The 21,149-nt window shown below is 36.7% G+C and overlaps 1 protein-coding gene across 1 annotated transcript in view; it reads left to right on the top strand.

Annotated features, from left to right (window-relative positions):
* The window catches only part of mdy (diacylglycerol O-acyltransferase), a 143,116-nt gene that overhangs the window by 33,516 nt on the left and 88,451 nt on the right, over window positions 1–21,149 (top strand). Inside the window, exons 3-4 of the mRNA XM_090376920.1 lie at window positions 9,367–9,407; window positions 13,516–13,601. Coding sequence (XP_090233046.1) covers window positions 9,367–9,407; window positions 13,516–13,601 — 127 coding nt within the window. The remainder of the gene's footprint in view (window positions 1–9,366; window positions 9,408–13,515; window positions 13,602–21,149) is intronic.

The following is a 21,149-nucleotide window of genomic DNA, read 5'->3' as shown; positions in this document are numbered from 1 at the left end:
CTGGAGAATTAACTGAAGATCGGCATTTAAGGAATTGGTAGCAGATTTTCGAGAAGTTGAAGCTGATTGAACAGAGCAAGGTTTCTCAAAATGGAAAGTGGAATGCAATGTGCTATCATCGGCAAAACTATGGATAGGATTTCCAGTCAATGGAAGAAGGTCATTAATATACAAGAGGAAAAGAGTGGGGGAAAGAACTGAACCTTGGGGGACACCGGCATTAGTGGAGAAGTTAGAAGACAGAGAGCCATCTACCATCACCCTCAGTGAGCGATCAGAGAGAAAACCGGATAACCAATTACTAAAAACAGTTGGCAAACCATAAGATGGAAGCTTGTTTAGAAGACCTTTATGCCAACCACGATCGAAAGCCTTTGAGATGTCAAGAGCAACTACTTGTGTTTCACCGAACCTTTCCATTGAATTAGTCCATAAATGGGTAACATAAGCCAGTACATCACCAGTGGATCGACACTAATGAAATCCATACGCAATGGGATGATAATTGGATGGGGGGGGGATTTTTCACCCTTTTTAGGAACTGGCTGGATATGAGCAAATTTCCAAGCAGAAGGAAAAACACCTTTGCAATAAGAAAGTGAAAAAAGGTGGCAAAGAATAGGAGGAAGTTCAGGAGCACAGGTTTTGAGAACAAGTGGAGAAATACCATCAGGACATGGAGCTTTCTTAGCATCAAGATTCGTCAAAATCCTTCTGACATCCTTTTGACGGTAGACCACAGGAGGCATTGAATGGAGCATGTTGGGAATGGTGGGAGATGTTTTACCGAGATCATTAATATATGAGTTGAAAGAAAAATGGGATGCTAGCAGGTCAGCTTTATCCTTGGCTGAAGTGACAACAGAACCATCTGGTTTGGACAGAGGTTTGAGCAGAGATGGGCAAAAGTTGCGGCCAATAGCTTTGGCAAGGGACCAGAATGCTCAGCTACCATTAGGGCAAGAAGCAAGTTTTCTACTCTTAGCCTGTTCAAACTCTAGTTTGGACTGATTAATAACTGCTTTACAATTGTTACGAGCTTTGGTGTAGGCAGAAAATGAAACTGAAGAATTAGAAACAAGCCAATTACGATATGCAACATTCTTCTCTTGAACAGCCTTAGCACATTTATTGGAAAACCAAGGTTTAGATAAGGACGAGATTTTAAAGTGGAGTGTGGGATAAAGGATTCCATTCCTGCAAGAATAATTTCACTGACATGATCTGAGCAAACGTTGACATCAGAAGTTTTGAAACAGTAATCCGACCAAGGAAAGGAAGAAAAGAAATCTCGCAAGTCATCCCATTTTGCATTCTTGTAATGCCAAACAACACGAGGTTGGGAATAGCCATGAGATAAAGGTTCCATTGGTGAAGAGACAATCACCAAGTTGTGATCTGAAGTGTCTAAAGGACCTCTCACTTCGACCGTGTACTTAGAAGGGTTGTTTGTGAGAAAAAGATCAAGCACGTTGGCTGTATGATTAGGATTGTGTGGTGTTCTTGTAGGTAAATGAACAATCTGTGCAAGTAACAATCTTATTAGTAATTGCAAAAGCCTCAGCATCTCGACCAGCTGGGTCAGTGTGACTAGAAAACAGAAGCCAGCTGGAATTGTGAACATTAAAATTACCTCACTGTTTGGAAATTTGGACTGGAGAGAGTCAAGTTGCAAAGAGAGGAAGTCAAAGAGCTTCAAGTGATTAGTGGATTTGGGAGAACGGTAGAGACAACAGATGAATTTGACACAATGAGGTAGAGAGATTTTAAGCCAGAGAAGATCAAAGAGAGGAGATTTCAAATTGCCAAGTCTCTGACAGGGAATATCAGAACGGACATATGCACAAGTACCAATTTTGAGGTGAAAGAAATCATACAGCGAATAATTTGGGCATCTGAGATGAGCAGTAGTTGAATCAACCGATAACTGAGATTCTGTCAGAAAAAGTACATGGGGTTTGGCAGACTGCAAGTGGAAATGGACATCGTTGAGATTAGAATTGAGACCACATATATTTGTGAAGTGAATTAGGAAGTGCTTGGGAGGTTTAGATCTTTTCGCAGATAAGCTTGCTCTATTAGTTTGACAATTCATGGTGTATTCAGTAGTAAGAAAAAGTGGGTGGGACATGCTGTATGAAGTAATGAAATTTTTGGATATGGCATACACGTGGTAAGAATATACCCAGATCCTTGACATAACATGGCCTCGACAATGCTCCCCGCATACACACTACTCGGACTCCCTCCAATCACTATCTGGCAGAGTAGAGGTAGCAAGATTATAGACTAGCTGATCCGGAAGCCTCCTAGAGAGTTACCAATAGGTTCGGTCCGGTGTACTAACATTTATAACAAAAAATGAGTAGAGTAACATGACTTTTCTGCATGAACCGAAAACCTTTCATTTCTCTGCATCTGCCGTACTGCATCATTCATTTCTCCAACTATGGCAGCAAACAGTTTCTAGTGTTTCTGCTACAATATGCAGTATATGGATAGTCTGTGTATCTATGGGTGGGGTGAAGAAAAATAATAATTGCTGGATTTCTATTTGTCCGATTTTAATGAAATTTGAGAAGGCTCGACAAATCTATTTGGTGTCACAGGAATGCAGAATCGGAATTTGAGGAGTACAATGTATACAGAATGAATAGACAGCATAGAAAGGAAGGACAAGTTATGCTGTTAGTTAAGAAACACAAAATCTAAGGAAGTGCATCCAGTGACATAAGCACTAGGAAAGTGAAATTGACAGTAGGAGTGTGTTATAGGCCTAATGACTCCAATGAGTACACTGAACAAATGTACAGAGAAATAGTGGGCTAGTAAATCAGACTATCATATAATGGGAGATATTAACTTCCCAGATATTGACCGAAACTTGCAGGTGGTCACTCTCATTAAGGAAGACTTTGTGGATTTATTGCATGATTGTTTTCTACAGCAGCATGTTTGAGAGGTAATCAGAGGGATCAGTGCTCTTGATCTGATTATCAGCAGCGATTATTCATGCATTAAGAATCTGCAGATGAAGGAACCACTAGATGGCAGTGATCACAGTGTACTGATGTGGGATTTACTCAAAGATGTAACTACCATCAGGGGTAAAGAGAAGGGTTTTTGCTTTCGTAAAGGTGACTACCAGAGGCGGATTAAGGTCAGTTGAGGCCCCGGGCGCAGAAGAAAATATATTGTTAACCATTTTTTTAAATAAATAAAAAATATTATGTACTATTAATGTTTTATTTCCAATAAAATTGGAATATAATTTATGTATAATATAATTAATATATAATTAATAATAGCATAATAATAATCATGAAGTTTTGAACTAATAGTTGAACATATGTAAAAGTATAATTAATGATAGTATACGTATAATAGGAGTAACAATCAGAAAGTTGAACAAAAAAATCATAGAATTTTACTTGAAATTAAAATTACAAATTGAATATATTTAAATAAATTTTTTTCTTGCTTTTCGTTTTGCAAACTTATTAACTATCTCATCACAATCAATAATTTTAAGTAAATCGCTCTCTATATATAAAATAGCCATATTATTTAGTCTTTCCTCTGAAATTGAATTTCTTAGATAATTTTTTTACTCTTTTTAGACAAGAAAATGAGTGTTCCCTCGATGCGTTTGAAATTGGCATAGTTAATAAAATTTTCAAAATAATTTCCACATTTGGAAAAGTTGCTTTCATATCTAATGCTTTTTTGTATATATTATTAATTGATCGCTTGTCTTCTTCATCTAAAAAGATTAAAAACTGTTCCAACTCATCTTTAAAATTACTTGAATCAAGGTCATCTTTATACATTTCTATTAAATTATTAACGCATTTTTTCTTTTCTTCTACACACAATGTAAAGAGGAAAAAAACTCTAAAATTATAACATTTTCATAGATTTTTCCTCGTCTGTTCAGTTCTGCTATTAAATGATCGCATATTATGTAGAGTACATTATGTAAAAAAAATTCCTTTAGATTTTCTGTACATGTTCGCTTGCGATCATCTTCAAATGTTTTATCTGTTAGTTCTTTAACTTCTGATTCGATTTCATTGAAATTATGTCTTATGTTTACATTAATAAAAATTTCTAGACTTTTTTTAATAATGATGCACCTTTAACACAATTGTGCAGTCAATAGATTGTAAAGATTTACTTGTTGCATTGATTCTTTGCAAAATTTTATTCCATAGGACTGTCATTAATGCAGTTTCATAATCATTCATTTCTTTAAGTAATGATTTTGCTTCAATAACAACAATTTTTTTTTTCTTTTGTGGAATTGCATATCTCATCTAATGCCTCTTTTATATTTTTGTAGCCACATTTTAATGCTAAAACTGCATCAGCCCTGGCAGACCACCTTGTGTCTGACAATTTCTTTAATGTATAAGAATCTTTATCCAATTTATTGCATAACATGTTCCATCGAAACGTTGATGCAGAATAAAAACCAAACAAATTTTGCACGAATAAAAAATATCTGGAAGCATTACTACAACTCTCTGCAGCAACATAACTAACTAAATTAAGTGAATGACTGGAGCACGGAATAAACGTTGCTGATGGAGCATGTTGCTTATTCTTTTTTGCAGACCTCGTACGATTGTCCACGGCAATATTTTATATCTACTGGCAAATTTTGCAAGGTAGATAAAACTCTCTTCTAGATTCTCTGCATCATGTCTTTCTATAGGGAAGAACTTTAAAAATATTTCTTTAACATCCCCATTTTCTGATAAATAGCATACTACAAAAGTAAGTTTATCCACATGCACAACATCGGGTGTAGAATATAAAATAATACTATAATATTTTGTGCATTTTATTTCCTCCACAATGTGTGCCATAAGATAATCGGCAATTATTTGCAAAAGTTCATCACACGTCTGATGCGATAAGTAATTTACATGTCCGCTACCTTGATTTCCATACTTTTGTAAGTGCAACTTTAAAAAATCGTCATATTCGCTCAAATACTCTAAACTAGTCAAATAATTGCCTTTTCTCGAAGATGTTGCACTCTCATTATGGCCTCTAAAAGCAATGCCCAAACTTGCAAGGAATTTTATTGTGGATACAATTCTTCGCAGAATCTCTCTCCAATAATTTTCTTTTTGCAATGTAATTTGCAGATTTTGAACATCAATGCGATTTAACGTAGAGGAGCGCTTGTATAATGTACACATTGAAGCGATGTGCTCTTTTGACATTTCATGCTCGGACAAAGTTATTCCAATTTTGGAACCCTGTAGTCAACTTAGACTTTGAGCCCGAAAAAATTTTGCATGGGTAACAATAAATTGATTTGGATTTTTCGGAAAGAATTAGCCACGTCCTTCTTTTTCACCATTCGAAATTTTTCGGTAAAAATGGTCTTTACGCAAGCCTCTGTAGTAAATGTGATCATAGTGTTTATAGACCGATTTAAGTGTAGTTATATCACCTATATTTTTTGGTTTATTTGAAATTAGAAATTCAACCATTTCATTAGATAAAACGTTAGCCCAGAGAGCAATATCTTTTAGTGTAACTTTGAATGGAATATATTCCATTTGCGTTTCAATATTTTCTAATGGACTTTCCTTCTATATTTTTTTTTTCTACTGGTTTTTCACCTGGTTGACTGTTGACTGGTTCTTCATCTTCTTCATCATTGTTGTTTCTTCTATACCTTGGTTTTCAACTTCAGCTAACTCTTTTTGTTGACTGATGGAAGCTCCTTGTTCTTCATTGTTGCTCGAATTATGATGGCCTGAATGGCCAGGGCCAGTTATAAATTTGTCCAATGCTCTTTTCTGTTGGTTGGCAACTTGCTCGCGTCTTTTTTTAATTTGTCTTTTCTCAGCCCCTGATAGATATCGTTTCATTTTTCTAGCTACCATTGGTAGCCTACCAATGAAAAGAAAAATATAAAATTTAATAGTCTGAATGATTAGAATTCTAGAGAAGAGATTTTTCGTTATAGTGCAATAAATTAATGATTAATTAAAATTCAAAAATTATTCATAAACTATGAAAATCCAGGCGCTGATGTAACAACAGGAATTAATTTTATCTTAATATAATTTCAACAATATACGATATACGTGTATTTGCGTATATCGTAAGTCTGCACTGCAGGAGAACCTTTATAAGTACAAAGTAGCAAATAAGATTCTATTGCTCCAATGAGGGGGTAGCGCAGCTGCGCGGGGCCTATGCAGCATAGTATGTGTATAGTGTGCAGCGTAGTAATGAAATAATGAAAATAAGCGAATATAAACATACTATCAGGTTTTACCGCCAATTGTAAACTTGTACGTAATTAAAATTGCACATATGAAACCAAACTTGGTGTCATTAGAAAAAAGTGTAAAGTTGGGGTTTTGCGGGGCGCTTCAGAAGTCAGGGGCCCAGGGCGTGTGCCCGGTGCGCCTGCCGTTAAATCCGCCTCTGGTGACTACAGTGGTCTCAGACAGTTTAAATTCTATACAGTGGGACCAGATGATGATGTTACCAATAGCAAATTCTAAATGGGATGCATTCAAGGAATTAACCTTGGAAGCTACTAAGCTTTTCATACCAATTAAGAAATACTGTTCAAGGTTTAGGCCTAAATGGATGTCAGATGAACTAGTGAGACACGTAGCAGAGAAGAAAAATGCATGGGATGCATATAAATTATCAGCAGACACAGAAGCTTATGGTAGATATAAGATAGTCTGTAATCAAGTCACAAAGGATGTTAGATAAGCGAAGGCAGATTATGAGAAATCTTTGACAAAGGATGCAAAGAAAACAGAAAAGACTTCTTTACTAATATAAACTTTAGAAGGAAGGGGTTGAATCAGATTGGTCCACTTGATATCGATGGTTTGACTTTTGATGATCCTGCTCAGGTAGCTGACAATATGAATGAGTATTTTGCATCTGCATTCACATGTGAGGAATTCTATAGGGAATTGGAGGCCTGAAGCTTATCAAACACTAACAGGGAGCTAAATGATTTTGTAATAATTGAGTGAAAAGAGGAAGAGAAATTGTTGATGTTAAACATAACAAAGGCACCTGGGGTGGAGGATCTATCTAGTTATATTAAAAGAGGCAGCAAAGGAAGTAAGCAAACCCTTAGCCATGGTTATGAGAACATCCTTGGACTCAGGGGGAGGTCCCCACAAACTGGAGATGTGCAAATGTATCACATAAAAGGGGATCAAAGGGTGACATGAGTAATTACAGGCTTGTTAGTTTAACTTATGTTCTGGAGAAAATAATGGAATCACCGATTGAAGAATCACTACAGGATCATCTTGACAAGACAGCAGTTATTGTTCAGACACAGCATGAGTTTGTTAAGTCAGAACTCTTGTCTGACTAATTTGATTGGATATTATGAAGTGGCCACAAAGGAACTGGATGCAAAAAAATAATTTTGATATCATATACTTGGATTTTAGGAAAGTTTTTGATACTGTTGCACATAGAAGACTACTATAGAAATTGGAGCAGTATGGCATTAAGGGCAAGTTGCTGCTGTGGATAAAGGGATAGTTGAGTGCGAGAAGTCAGAGTGGTAATCAATGGACACCGCTCTTTGTGGACTAATGCCATCAGTGGAGTCCCCCAAGGTTCAGTGTTGGTCTCATTGCTTTTTTCTGTGTTTATCAGTGATATTGATGAAGGTACATCAGGCTTAATGTCCAAGTTTGCAGATGATACGAAGGTTGGCAGGGTTATTAATTACAGTAATGACAGTGTGCTACTGCAACAGGATCTAGAAAAGTTGAACAGATTAGCCAAGTGGTGGCAATTGAAGTTTAATTGACAAATGCAAAGTATTGCATATTGGTAGTAGTAACCCCAGAGTAATGTACCAACTGTGCGGTACTGTACTCAGGGTAGTGGAGAATGAAAAAGACCTGGGGTAATTGTGCAGTCAGATATGAAGTTTTCTGAGCAGTGCAAACAGGCTGCAAGAGTAGCTTATGGGGTCTTATTAATGATATATAGGAATTTTGTTAGCTGGGATAAGGAGGTGATTATCCCTTTGTATAAGGTATACAGGTCAGGAGGCCTCATTTTAGGAGGGATGTAGAGCTGCTGGAACGAGCACAGAGAAGGGGCACGAGATTGCTGAGTAGAATAAAGTGTTTGCTCTTATCAAAAAAAGCCTAAGTTCTGCAAACTGCAGTGTCTGGAGACTAGGCACCTGCAAGGATCTGATTGAGGTATATTTGGCCTTGAATAATCCTGTCAGCATTGATGCTTGTTCAGTGCTGATGGGATTCTTCCTCCTGCTGAGATTACACAATGAGGGGATATAAATCCAAGTTGAGGAAGGATGGTTGCAAGGTAGATGTGCGTATGTTTGCCTTCAGCCAGCGGGTATTTGATTGCTGCAACAAACTTCCATCTGTTGTGGAGGTGGGTGGTTTGAATAAATTCTAGGTAGAACTAGATGCATTCTTGGAGGGTACAGATAGGTGAAGTATGTACGTTTTTTTTTTTTTTTGACTCATACTTTATAAACTTGCTTTCTTGTACAATTTGCCACTACTAATACTTTTGTTGTTGTTATTTATATAGTGCATTAGCATTTAATTGCACTGTGTTCACAGGAGGGCAATTTGCATGTCATAGGCTGAAAAGCCTGAAATAACTAGTGGGAGTGGGCTACTCTCTCAATCTAAGATTGGCTAACTACAGCCCCTAATTAAAGAGGCTTTTAAGAAATTTCTCCATTATCCGATATGGGATTTGAACTCTGGTATTGATGGGATTTTACTATCATGGAGGGCACTACTTTTTGTAGTAAATACAATGAACATAACTGGAGTTAAAAGAAAAAAGATATTTGATTATCAAATAAAGAAACAAACAGTTGAAATTAATTTTATATATCATTTGATTGTCATTATTTTTTGTATTCAATGTTTAGTTTTTTATTTCATTTAATTTTTTAAAATTATGTAGGGTATTATTTTAAAATTTGCATCTCAATTAGATGGATTGCTAATAATGGTAAATATATTATTGCATTTCCGGCCCATTACAAAGGGATTAGAAATTTCACTCATTTTAGTTAGGATATGTAAATGCGGCACCATGGTTTTTCAAAACATTTTCCTTGAGGGACAACAATCCAACCTCCCCCAAGTTCCCCCTTTTCTTCATTATCTGATGGAAGTTTATATTTTACAAAACCCTAATTATATGTATATATATATATATATATATATATATATATATATATATTGCCTTCTTATTTCTAATGTTTCTGAAGTAATCCAGAAACATTAGAAATAAGAAGGCAATATTTCATTATGTAGCTCATCTTTTAAAATTATATGTATATCATTTTAGGCCCTTTCTAATGCAAGAGTAGCACTTGAGAACATTATTAAGTAAGTATATTTTTATAATATGTGTTGTTTAAATTAAAAAATGGAAGAGAAAAAAACTTAAGGAAATCAACATTAGAGACCTAAAGGTTTCAGTGTGTCTTTGTTTAATATTGATTATACATTAATAAAATAAAGTGTTAACTTTCTTAAGTCTAAATAGCTGGCAGCCCAGTTTTGGTTGGACTTCACAGCTGATACATGGAACTACCAAAAAAAAAAAAGAATAGCATTGTCATCTTGTATGGAAAAGTACTTGGAATAATCTGTACTTTGCATTTTTAAGACTACTAGTTGTTAAATTGCATTGAATACTGCAGTTTAAAATCTGCTATCTCATAAGTGTCTCACTTAAATAAACGATGACAGACTAGCCGTTTATTAGTACCATTTGTTTGAAAAGATGGGACACTATTATGACAGTCTGTTTAAGGACTTACCAAGTCATATCATATAGCCTCAATTTGTAAATCTAAGACAGCTTAAATAATGAAAGAAGCTTTTCTAACATGAGCTGCCATGCAGTGTAAGGATGATGCACTTCATAATGTTTAATACAGCAAAAGCCATATGGCACTAGTTAACCATTGCCAGTCGTGCAGTACCTGACAGGTTTGTTTTTTTTTTTTGGTAGTTGTTGATGCATCGGCTTCTGTGGCCATAATGCACCTCCCAAGGTTTTTTCAGTACTTTGATCCAAGCCTGAGGCGGGATTCGAACCCACAACCTTTGGGTTGCCAGGCAGGCACATTACCCACCTGGTTAGCCCGGTCGGCTACCTGACAGGTGATCTTCGAAAATATCAGTTGCACATTAATTGTTAATTAATGATTAAAATTCTTAATTTTTTTTCTATCTTCCTAAATATAGTCAAGCTTTTATTCAAGATGTTTTGGAAGTGAAAAATTTTTACTTGTAATAAGAAATGCAAAGAACTTGTTAGATCCATGTGACTAATGTTTTTGCTTTTCACTTTGATGTGCTAGTTTTGCTTTCAGCAATACATAAACATGTTGCTCACAAGTTTAGTTTGAAATTAACACATCAGCTGAAGTGTGACAGAGGTATCTGCTACAGAAAGTAGTTCCTCTTTGTTTTATATTTAATTGTACAAAATGTGTTTTTTGTATTAATTATTAATATTATCAATGTAAAATGGTTTCTTGCTTTGATTATTATTATTTATTCCTTTATTTTTTTTAAAAACACATTAATATTTTTACAAACATAAGTTTGAAATTTCATTCTCTTAATGGTTTGTTGAACTGGAATGTGGAAACAATTTTACTTTTATGGTTTTTTTATTTATTCATTTATTTTTATTTTCAGCAGAATTTTTCTGTCTTTTAAATAAAAACACATTTTATAAATAATGAAAGGTTTTATTCATGTCAGTTATCCACATTCCTAATAGCTAATTTGCTTAAAGTTATGTCTCACTGGTTAAACTTAGTCAGTTCCCTCTACCAATGACCAATAAAATCTTTTAAACAAAATATGGAAACTGACGATTATGAGTTGCATTTTTAAATGAACACCCTGTATTTTTTGCTTTCAGCATTTCTGTATACCTGGATCTGTTGGATCTTGTGTGACTGCAGGGTTAATTAATATTTTAGTGTAATTAGTCCACACAACACTTATTTTATTTAATTTTAATCTTAATATCTTGTGATACACACACACATGAGGTATAGTAATAAAGTTTCCAGATTGGTACTGTTGCAGTCATTTTCAGTGAGTTTGAAAATAAATAAACATGGTATATTGTAGTTCAAACTTTCTCTAATAGATGGTGGTACTTAGATTATCTAGTAGGCCGACAGGTTTTTTTTTTTTTTTTTTTTGGTAGTTGTTGGCGCATTGGCTTCTGTGGCCATAATGCTCCTCCCAAGGTTTTTGCAGTACTTTGATCCAAGCCCGAGGCAGGATTCGAACCCGCGACCTTAGGTTGCCAGGCAGGCACTTTACCCACCCGGCTAGCCTGGTCAGCGCCGACAGGTTGGAAGTAACAACCAGTTTCGTTAGTAGATTTAATGTTCCGGGTCACGATTTTGCAGTGATGCAATAAACGAATATTATACTTTGCTTTAAACTGGGAAAATCTGCAACAGAAATGTATGAAACATTAAAAACTGTTTATGTTGATTAAACATTAACTTGCACCAACATGTTTGAATGGTATAAGTGGTTCATTGTGGGGGTTCAACAGTGGGTGTGAGGATGTTCACAATGACCCAAGAATGGATGTTTATTAGGCTCTCAAAATGAGGACACAGTTTCAAAGGTTTCAGAAATTGTGGCAAGTGATAGTTGTTTGACCTTCAGAATAATGAGTTGGATACGAATAAGGAGATGATTAATCAAATTCTGCATGAAGGTTTAGGGAAAAGGAAGGTCTGTGCAAAATTTGTACACCCTCATGGATGAGCAGGAGCAATGAAGAGTGTCATTATGTGAAGACTTCATCCAACTTGTCAGGACAATCCTAATTTCCTCAACTGTATTGTCATTGGAGATGAGTGTTGGGTATTTCAGTACAACCTAGAGACAAAGTGTCAGATCGTTTAGTGAACTTTACCATTACCCAGGTCGAAAAAGTTTTGTTTACAGATGTCCAGGATCAAGACCATGCTGATTGTGTGATTCACGAGGAATTTATACCTGAAGATGAGAGATTCATGTTGCATTATATGTACAGGTGCTTCAAAGACTATTGAAGCACATTTCCTGGGAGAGGCCACAATTTCAAAAGAAAGGTAACTGGTTCTTGTTGCATGACAGTGCCCCTGCCCATTCTGCATTTGTGCAGACTTTTCTGATGAAACATGGCATCCACTCTACTCTCCCAATCTAGTACCAGTAGACTTCTTCCTCTTTGCCACGGTGAAACTGCCCCCAAAGGAAAGAGATTTTAGGACGTTGAGGAGGTAAAGAAAATGTAACCGCTGAACCAAAATGGGATCTCTTTGGAAGCCTTTGCTGACTCTTCAGATATATATATATGTCATGTCGAATAGAATAACAAAGTGGAAACAAGAAGCCAAAAATTGGGGAAATAGTCTAGTGCAGTCAAAGGCAGCAAACGTTAAACCTATGCAAAACATGAACAATAAAGTGAGGCGGGGAGGTTAACAAAAAATATATATAATAAGAGATGAATAATTACAAAAATTGATAAAATAATTATAAAATTGACAAAAGGATGTTGCACAACTTACAAAACCAGCCTCTCGTCAGGTGTCAATGGCCAGGATTGCAAGCAAAATAGGAACGTCTTAATTTCTGATGTAAGCCACAAGCCAAAGGGTAAAAAGCATAAACATAAATAAAAATGAGAATAAAAGTTTGTTACCGAAATAAATGAAAAAAATTTGTTATCGAAATAAATGAAAATAAAAGTTTTGTAAACAAAATAAAATTTTTTTTACAAGGATTAAAAGGGGGTTTATTGAATATATCTTGTGAACTTTACAGTTGACACTATGAAGACAAATTAAAAACTGGAATCGACAACAGAAATTTCTAGAAGCATATAACTTATTAGTCTAATCCATGTAAAGAGATTTGAAAACAGTAAAAAGCAAATAGTGTTAAAAGAGAGCAAGAGACTTGAGATAGGCAAAGTTGCAAGCAACAGCTTGCAGAAAAAAGTGAAATATAGATATAAAACTAAACAATAGTGGCACCTGGAAATAAATTTTTAACCAGAATCTATAAATTTCTAAGAGTAAAAACATGAAAAAGAATGGAAAAAATAACCTATATTGTAGAGACGAGACATATGGGCGAAAAGGTGGTAACACAACTGTACACCAGACAAAACAAAATCAAAACTAAACAACACACACCAATGAGACACATATATAAAGTAATATGGCAGCGACATTTAGTGATTAAAATTTAAAAAAATTGGAAATAACTAGAAACTTTTTTTTTTTTAATTTTCTACTCATTTCTATTTTTGCTTTAATTAAGGAGAAATAGTTAACATAATGCTTAGTTTAATAGTTAACTAGCTGCATAATATAATTTGAGTTGTTACATACAGTATTAAAATTTAAACCAGATATTATATTTTTGCTCTGTTGCACACTTTTTTTTTTTTAAGGTATGGTATTCTTGTTGACCCAGTGCAGTGGGCAAGGATTTTCATGGGGAAACCTTCTAATTGGCCTTCAGTGCTTATCATTGTTGGTGAGATGAATTCTTATTTTGTAACCACTTAAATTTATTTTTGGTCTTTTAAAATGATAATATTACTTAAATTTTGGATACTTGAAAGCATTGTGGAATGCTGAGAAGTTCTAGTTTTATAAATTCATTGAATTTATTCATTTGCCAGTATTAAAACTGTCTTATAAGTCATCCTTGAATGGTTGGACACCATGACTGAACACCCTTGTACACCCCTGAAACCACCGTTCAGAGCACCAGATACCAAAAATTTGCATTTACCACTCTTGAAAAGTTGATGAAACTGACAAACTAAAACTTATCTTCAGCCTAATGAATAGATCCACTGATTCATAATTTTTCTCTGCCAGTGAAATAAAATTCAAACAATTCTGAATTAGGCATAGATAAATTTAAGTTTATCTGTGTAAGAGCACATTTCAGTATAGTTATAACTTGCTGTATTACATTGTTTTTCAGATCAAATAAACACATCCATTCATTCTAAATATCTGTGTACAATGACAGCCGCTATTCTACTAATAAGAACAGTGAAATGCATACCTTAGTAAAAACTGGCTACTTAAACGTTAAACTTTTGGCTTGCATCCAAATTTCCAGTTTTTCATTATGTCTACATTAAAACTTAGTAGTTGTAAACAGGCTGTTTACAACTACTAAAATTTTGTAAATTCCAAAACTTGTCTGTTGTCCAAATGGTTGTCAATCCTTCTGGTCTCTCGCTGAAGCAACTAGCCAGCCATTTAAATTGGGAATAAATGTTTTTGAAAAGGCAACTGTATTCGGAGATATTTGAATACAGTCATGAGTGCTATAAATGTTAAGTTAATACTATTATTACACATTTAATAATAAAGAAATAAATAAATAATAGTATGTTTGATAATGCATATGCAAAGTAGCAATAAGATATAAGTTTTAATTTTCATTATATTTTACCTTTAGGTACGATGATGTTGATTGAATGCATTCCTGCTTTTAATGCTGTTATTTTTTTGCAAAATAAGATAGTTAATTGATCTGAAGAACATTGATTTCTTAAAATCAATTTTTGGTATCCCAACTGCATTAATAAACTTTGTTTGGTAAAATCAAATTGTCCTTGAAATTTTTATTTAGTATAAATAACATCATAATGATAAAAGAAATTAATGTTGCCCTTAGATTTATTAGTGAGGTTTAATTATTCCTTTTCTTTTGAAATTTTTCATGCTGTTGTTATAATAAAATTTTTGTAATAAAAAAAAATTTCCCATTTTAATTTCCCAGATATTGTCTGGAACTTGTTGGGTTTGTCACTCACACACTAACAAGGCTTTTGTGGATTTATTGGATGATTGTTTTCTACAGCAGCTTGTTCAGGAGGTAACTAGATACATATATAAGAGGGAGTAATACTCTTGATCTGATTATCAGTAGTGATTCTTCATACATTAAGAATCTGCAGATAAAGGAACCACTAGGTGGCAGTGATAAAAGTGTGCAGATCTTGGATTTACTCCAAGAGGTAACTATCATCAGGGGAAAAGGAAAGGATTTTTGCTTTCGTAATGGTGACTACAGTGGTCTGAGACAGTATTTAAATTCTATACAGTGGGACCAACTGATGATGTTACCAACAGCAAATTCCAAATGGGAAGCATTCAAAGAATTAATCTTGGAAGCTACTAGGCTTCTCATACCAACTAAGAAATATTGTTCAAGGTTTAGGCTTAAATGGATGTGAGATGAACTAATGAGACATGTTTGTTTGGGGATTTATTAGGCACATTGGCATCTGTGGCCATACTGTGCCAAACGAGACATGTGGCAGAGAAGAAAAATGCATGGGATACATATAAATTAACAGGTGACACAGAAGCCTATGGTAGATATAAGCTGGTCTGTAATCAAGTAGCAGCCCCCTAGGCAGAATGCGCTGGTCCCACAGGAACTAGTAGTTGTTGGTGACTCTATTGTCAGGGAAACGGGGAACATACTTTGTAAAAACGATAGGTGGAATAGGACCAGGGTATGTCTGCCAGGGGCAAAGGTTGATGACGTTGTAGAGCGGATATCATCTTTTAAGGGCACAAAAGGTGATATAGTTGTACACGTTGGCACTAATGATATTAAGAGTAGGAGACCGGCGGAATTACTTAGCAAGTACAGGTCACTGTTGAAAAAAAGCCGTGAATTAGGGTTGAACTTGAAAGTGTCTGCAATTCTGCCCAGACACGATAGGAGGGAGTATATGATGAGAGCCTTGTCGATCAATTCGGCCCTGGAGGGATTGTGCAAGGCTCAAGGGGTAGAATTTTTTTCAGCCTGGACTGTACTTGTTAACAGGAGAGATTGCTTCTACAGGGATGGGATACACTTAAATAGAAAGGGTGCAAGAATTTTTGCTGATGCTGTCGAGGCAGTGTTAGGTGGGTCGGAAAACTGCTAGTTGGGGGGGATACAAGGACTAATAGATTAACAGTAGCCACTGGCAGAGGTGGAAGTGATTCTTGCACTGCTTCTATTCAAATGAGCAGAAGTCTGAAAAACAAGATGCAGGATATTTCAGAGACTGCTGGTAGTCATTGCGGTACAAGTAAACACATGGGTTGTGTTAGGGTAGCTAAGAATAGAAACAGGTGCATGTATACCTGCGTGTACACCAATGCTAGGAGTTTGGTAAATAAATTTGATGAATTTGAGGTATTGCTCAAAACATCAAAGGCAGATATTGTTGGGATATCAGAGACGTGGTGTCACACAGATATAAGTAATGCGGAACTGGAATTTGGGGAATACAATGTGTATAGAAAGGATAGACAGGACAGGAGGGGAGGAGGGGTTATGCTATTAATTAAGAAACACATAAAGTCCAAGGAAGTGAAGCCAGTCGACATCGATGGACAGGGCAGTGTCGAGTCAGTTTGGTGCGACATAAGCATAGGGAAATCAAAATTGAGAGTAGGAGTGTGCTATAGGCCTAATGACTCTGATGAGTATAATAAGATATTGTACAGGGAAATAGAGTGGGCCAGTAAATCTGAGAGTCTTATAATGGGGGACTTTAATTTCCCAGATATTGACTGGAATTTGTGGGTTGGTCACTCGCACACTAGCAAGGCTTTTGTGGATTTATTGGATGATTGTTTTCTACATCAGCATGTTCGTGAGGCAACAAGAGGGAGCAATACTCTTGATCTGATTATCAGTAGTGATTCTTCATGCATTAAGAACCTGCAGATAAATGAACCACTAGGTGGCAGTGATCACAGTGTGTTGAAGTGGGATTTACTCTTTTTTTTTTTTTTTTTTTTTTTTTTTTTTGATTTGGTAGTTGTTGGCGCATCGGCTTCTGTGGCCATATTGCACCTCCCAAGGTTTTTGCAGTACTTTGATCCAAGCCCGAGGCGGGAATCGAACCCGCGACCTTTGGGTTGCCGGGCAGGTACTTTACCCACTCGGCTAGCCCGGTCGGCAGGGGGATTTACTCAAGGAGGTAACTACCATCAGAGGTAAAGGGAAGGGTTTTTGTTTTCGTAAAGGCGACTATGATGGTCTGAGACAGTATTTAAATTCTATACAGTGGGACCAACTGATGATGTTACCAACAGCAAACTCAAAATGGGAAGCATTCAAGGAACTAATCTTGGAGGCTACCAGGCTTTACATACCAACTAAGAAATATTGTTCAAGGTTTAGGCCTAAATGGTTGTCAGATGAGCTAATGAGACATGTGGCAGAGAAGAAAAATGCATGGGATACATACAAATTAATGGGTGACATGGAAGCCTATGATAGATATAAGTTGGTCTGTAACCAGGTCACAAAGGAGATTAGGCAGGCAAAGGCAGACTATGAAAAATCCTTGGCAAAGGATGCAAAGAAAAACAGAAAAGAGTTTTTTACATACTTGAACTCGAAAAGGAAAGGGATGAATCAGATTGGTCCACTGGATATTGAGGGTTCAACAGTTGAGGATCCTGCTCAGGTGGCTAACAATCTAAACGAGTATTTTGCATCTACATTCACGCATGAGGAGTTATTCAGGAAGGAGAATGATGTAGGTAAAGTAAACATTGGCAGTGAGCTGGATGATTTTGTAATAACTGAGAGGAAAGTGGAGGAGAGATTGTTGAGGATAAACATAAAAAAGGCACCTGGGGTGGATGGGATCTATCCAGTTATATTAAAGGAGGCAGCAAAGGAAGTATGCAAACCCCTAGCCATAATTATGAGAGCTTCTTTGGACTCAGGGGAGGTGCCCATAGACTGGAGATGTGCAAATGTAACCCCAATTCACAAAGGAGGATCAAAGGCTGACACAAGTAATTATAGACCTGTTAGTTTAACTTCTGTTCCAGGTAAATTAATGGAGGCACTGGTTAAAGAAGCACTGCAGGATCATCTAGACAAGAATTCAGTTATAGCTCAGACGCAGCATGGTTTTGTTAAGGGCAGGTCTTGCCTGACCAATTTGATTGGATACTATGATGTAGTCACAAAAGAACTGGATGCAGGGAATAACTTTGATATTATATATTTGGATCTTAGAAAGGCTTTTGATACTGTTGCACATGGAAGACTGCTGCACAAATTGGAGCAGTGTGGCATTGGAGGCAAATTGCTGCTATGGATAAGGGGATGGTTGAGTGGCAGAAGACAGAGAGTGGTAATCAATGGACACTGCTCAACGTGGACTAATGTTATTAGTGGAGTTCCTCAAGGTTCAGTGTTGGGTCCGTTGTTGTTTTCGGTGTTTATGAATGATATTGATGATGGGATATCAAGTTTAATGTCCAAGTTTGCAGATGATACAAAGGTTGGCAGGGTCGTTAAGGACAATACTGACGCTATGCTGCTGCAACAGGATCTGGAAAGGTTGAACAGATGGGCTGAGAGGTGGCAAATGAGGTTTAACATCGACAAATGTAAAGTGCTGCATATGGGAAACAGTAACCCCAGAGCAACGTATCAACTCTGCGGTACTACACTGACAGTGGTGGAGAATGAAAAGGACCTGGGGGTAATTGTGCAGGCAGATATGAAGTTCTCTGAGCAGTGCAGACGAGCTGCAAGAGTAGCGCATGGTGTCTTGTCAATGATATACAGGAATTTTTCTAGCAGGGATAAGGAGGTGATTATTCCCTTGTATAAGGCAATGGTAAGGCCACATCTTGAGTACTGTATACAGGTCTGGAGGCCTCATTTCAAGAAGGATGTAGAGCTGCTGGAACGGGTACAGAGAAGGGCAACAAGATTAGTAAATGGAACAAAGGGTTGCTCTTACGAAGAAAGGCTTAAGTTTTGCAAATTACAGAGTCTGGAGACTAGGCACCGGCGAGGTGATCTGATAGAGGTGTATAAGGCTTTGAATGGTTTGAGCATGCTCAATGCCAATGGGATTCTTCATCTTTCTCAGAATAATCACCTCAGAGGGCATAAATTCAAATTGAGGAAGGACGGATGTCGGATAGATGTGCGGAAATTTGCCTTTGGCCAGCGGGTGGTTGGTTGGTGGAACCGACTTCCATCACTTGTTGTTGAAGTTGATAGCCTAAACAAATTTAAAGCTCAACTGGACAGGTATTTCGAACGAACGGAGGGGTGAAATGGGAGTGGGTGTTTTTTTTTTTTTTTTTTTTTTTTTTTTGGCTGATGCTGAGTAAGCTTGCTTTCTTGCATCATATGCCTCTGCTAATAAAAAAAAAAAAAAAAAAAAAAAAAAAGTCACAAAGGATGTTAGGCAGGCAAAGGCAGATTACGAGAAATCTTTGGCAAAGGATGCAAAGAAAAACAGCAAAGAGTTCTTTCCTTATGTAAACTCTAGAAGAAAGGGGGATCAATTGGTCCACTTGATATCAATGGTTCAACTGTTGATTATCCTGCTCAGATAGCTAGTAAACTGAATGAGTATTTTGCATCTGCACTTACACACGAGGAGTTATTCAGGGAGTGGAATGCCAGAGGTGTATTAAATTCTGGCAGTGAGCTAAATGATTTTGTAATAACTGAGAGCAAAGTGGAGCAGAAACTGTTGAAGATAAACATAAGAAAGTCACCTGGGGTGGATGGGATCTATCCAGTTATATTAAAGGAAGTAAGCAAATGCTTAGCCATAATTATGTAAGCTTCCTTGGACTCAGGGGGAGGTACCCATGGACTGCAGATATGCAAATGTAACTCCAATTCACAAAGGAGGATCAAAAGGTGACACAAGTAATGACAGACCTGTTCGTTTAACTTGTGTTTTGGGGAAATTAATGGAGACACTGGTCAAAGAAGCACTGCAGGATCATCTAGACAAGACTTCAGTTATAGTTCAGACACATCATGGGTTTGTTAAGGGGAAGTCTTGTCTGACCAATTTGATTGGTTACTATGATGTGGTCACAAAGAAACTTGACACAATAATTTTGGTATCATATACTTGGATCCTACTTTTGATACTGTTGCACATGGAAGACTTAGCCAGATGGGCAGGAGCAGCAGTGCATAGCAGAAGCTTCTTGATTAGACCGGGGTTCGAGCCCATGAGCCACCAAATACAGAGGATGCGGAAAGGTCAGGGAATGACCACCGCATATACCCGGGGCAATATGGCCTTAGTTGCTAATGCTCCTAAAAACCAAATAACAACAACAATGTGGAAGACTGCTGTACAAATTGGAGCAGTGTGGCATTAGGGGCAAATTTCTGCTATGGATAAAGGGTTGATTGGGAGAAGATAGATAATGGTAATCAATGGACACTACTCTTCGTGGACTAATGTTATTAGTGGAGTCCTGCAGGGTTCAGTGTTGGGTCCATTGTTGTTTTCTGTATTTATTAATGATATTGATGATGGTATATTAGGCTGAATGTCCAAGTTTTCAGATGATATGAAGGTCGGCAGGGTTGTTAATGGCACTAATGACAGTACGCTGCAATAGGATCTAGAAAAGTTGAGCAGATGGGCTGAGAGGTGGCAACTGAAGTTTAACATTGACAAATGTAAAATATTGCAAATAGGGAAGCAGTAACCCCAGAGTAACATATCAACTGTGTGGTACTACACTCACGGTGGTAGAGAATGAAAAGGACTTGGGGGTAATTGTGCAGTCAGATATAAAGTTTTCTGAACAGTGCAGATGGTCTGCAAGAGTAGCTCATGGTGTCTTGTTAACGATATACAGGAATTTTTCTAGCAGGGATAAGGAGGTGATTATCCCCTTGTATAAGGCAGTGGTCATGCCACACCTTTAGTACTGTATTATGGGTCTGGAGGCCTCATTTTAGGAAGGATGTAGTAGAGCTGCTGGGATGAGTACAGAGAAAGGCAACAAGATTAGAGAATGAACAAAGGGTTGCTCTTACGAAGAAAGCTCAAGATATGAAAATTAGTGTCTGGAGACTAGGCACCTGCAACGTGATCTGATTGAGGTGTATAAGGCCTTGAATGGTTTGAGAAAGCTCAATGCTGATTGGATTTTTCCTCTTGCCCAGATTAATCACCTGAGGGGACATAAATTCAAATTGAGGAAGACATTTGTAGAATAGATGTGTGGAAATTTGCCTTTAGCCAGTGGG

Source organism: Mastigoproctus giganteus, chromosome 7, assembly GCF_048544385.1.
Source record: "Mastigoproctus giganteus isolate SK-2022 chromosome 7, ASM4854438v1, whole genome shotgun sequence".
NCBI lineage: Eukaryota > Metazoa > Arthropoda > Arachnida > Uropygi > Thelyphonidae > Mastigoproctus > Mastigoproctus giganteus.
Note: the sequence above shows the minus strand (reverse complement) of the source record. Positions and strands in the feature narration are given on the sequence as shown.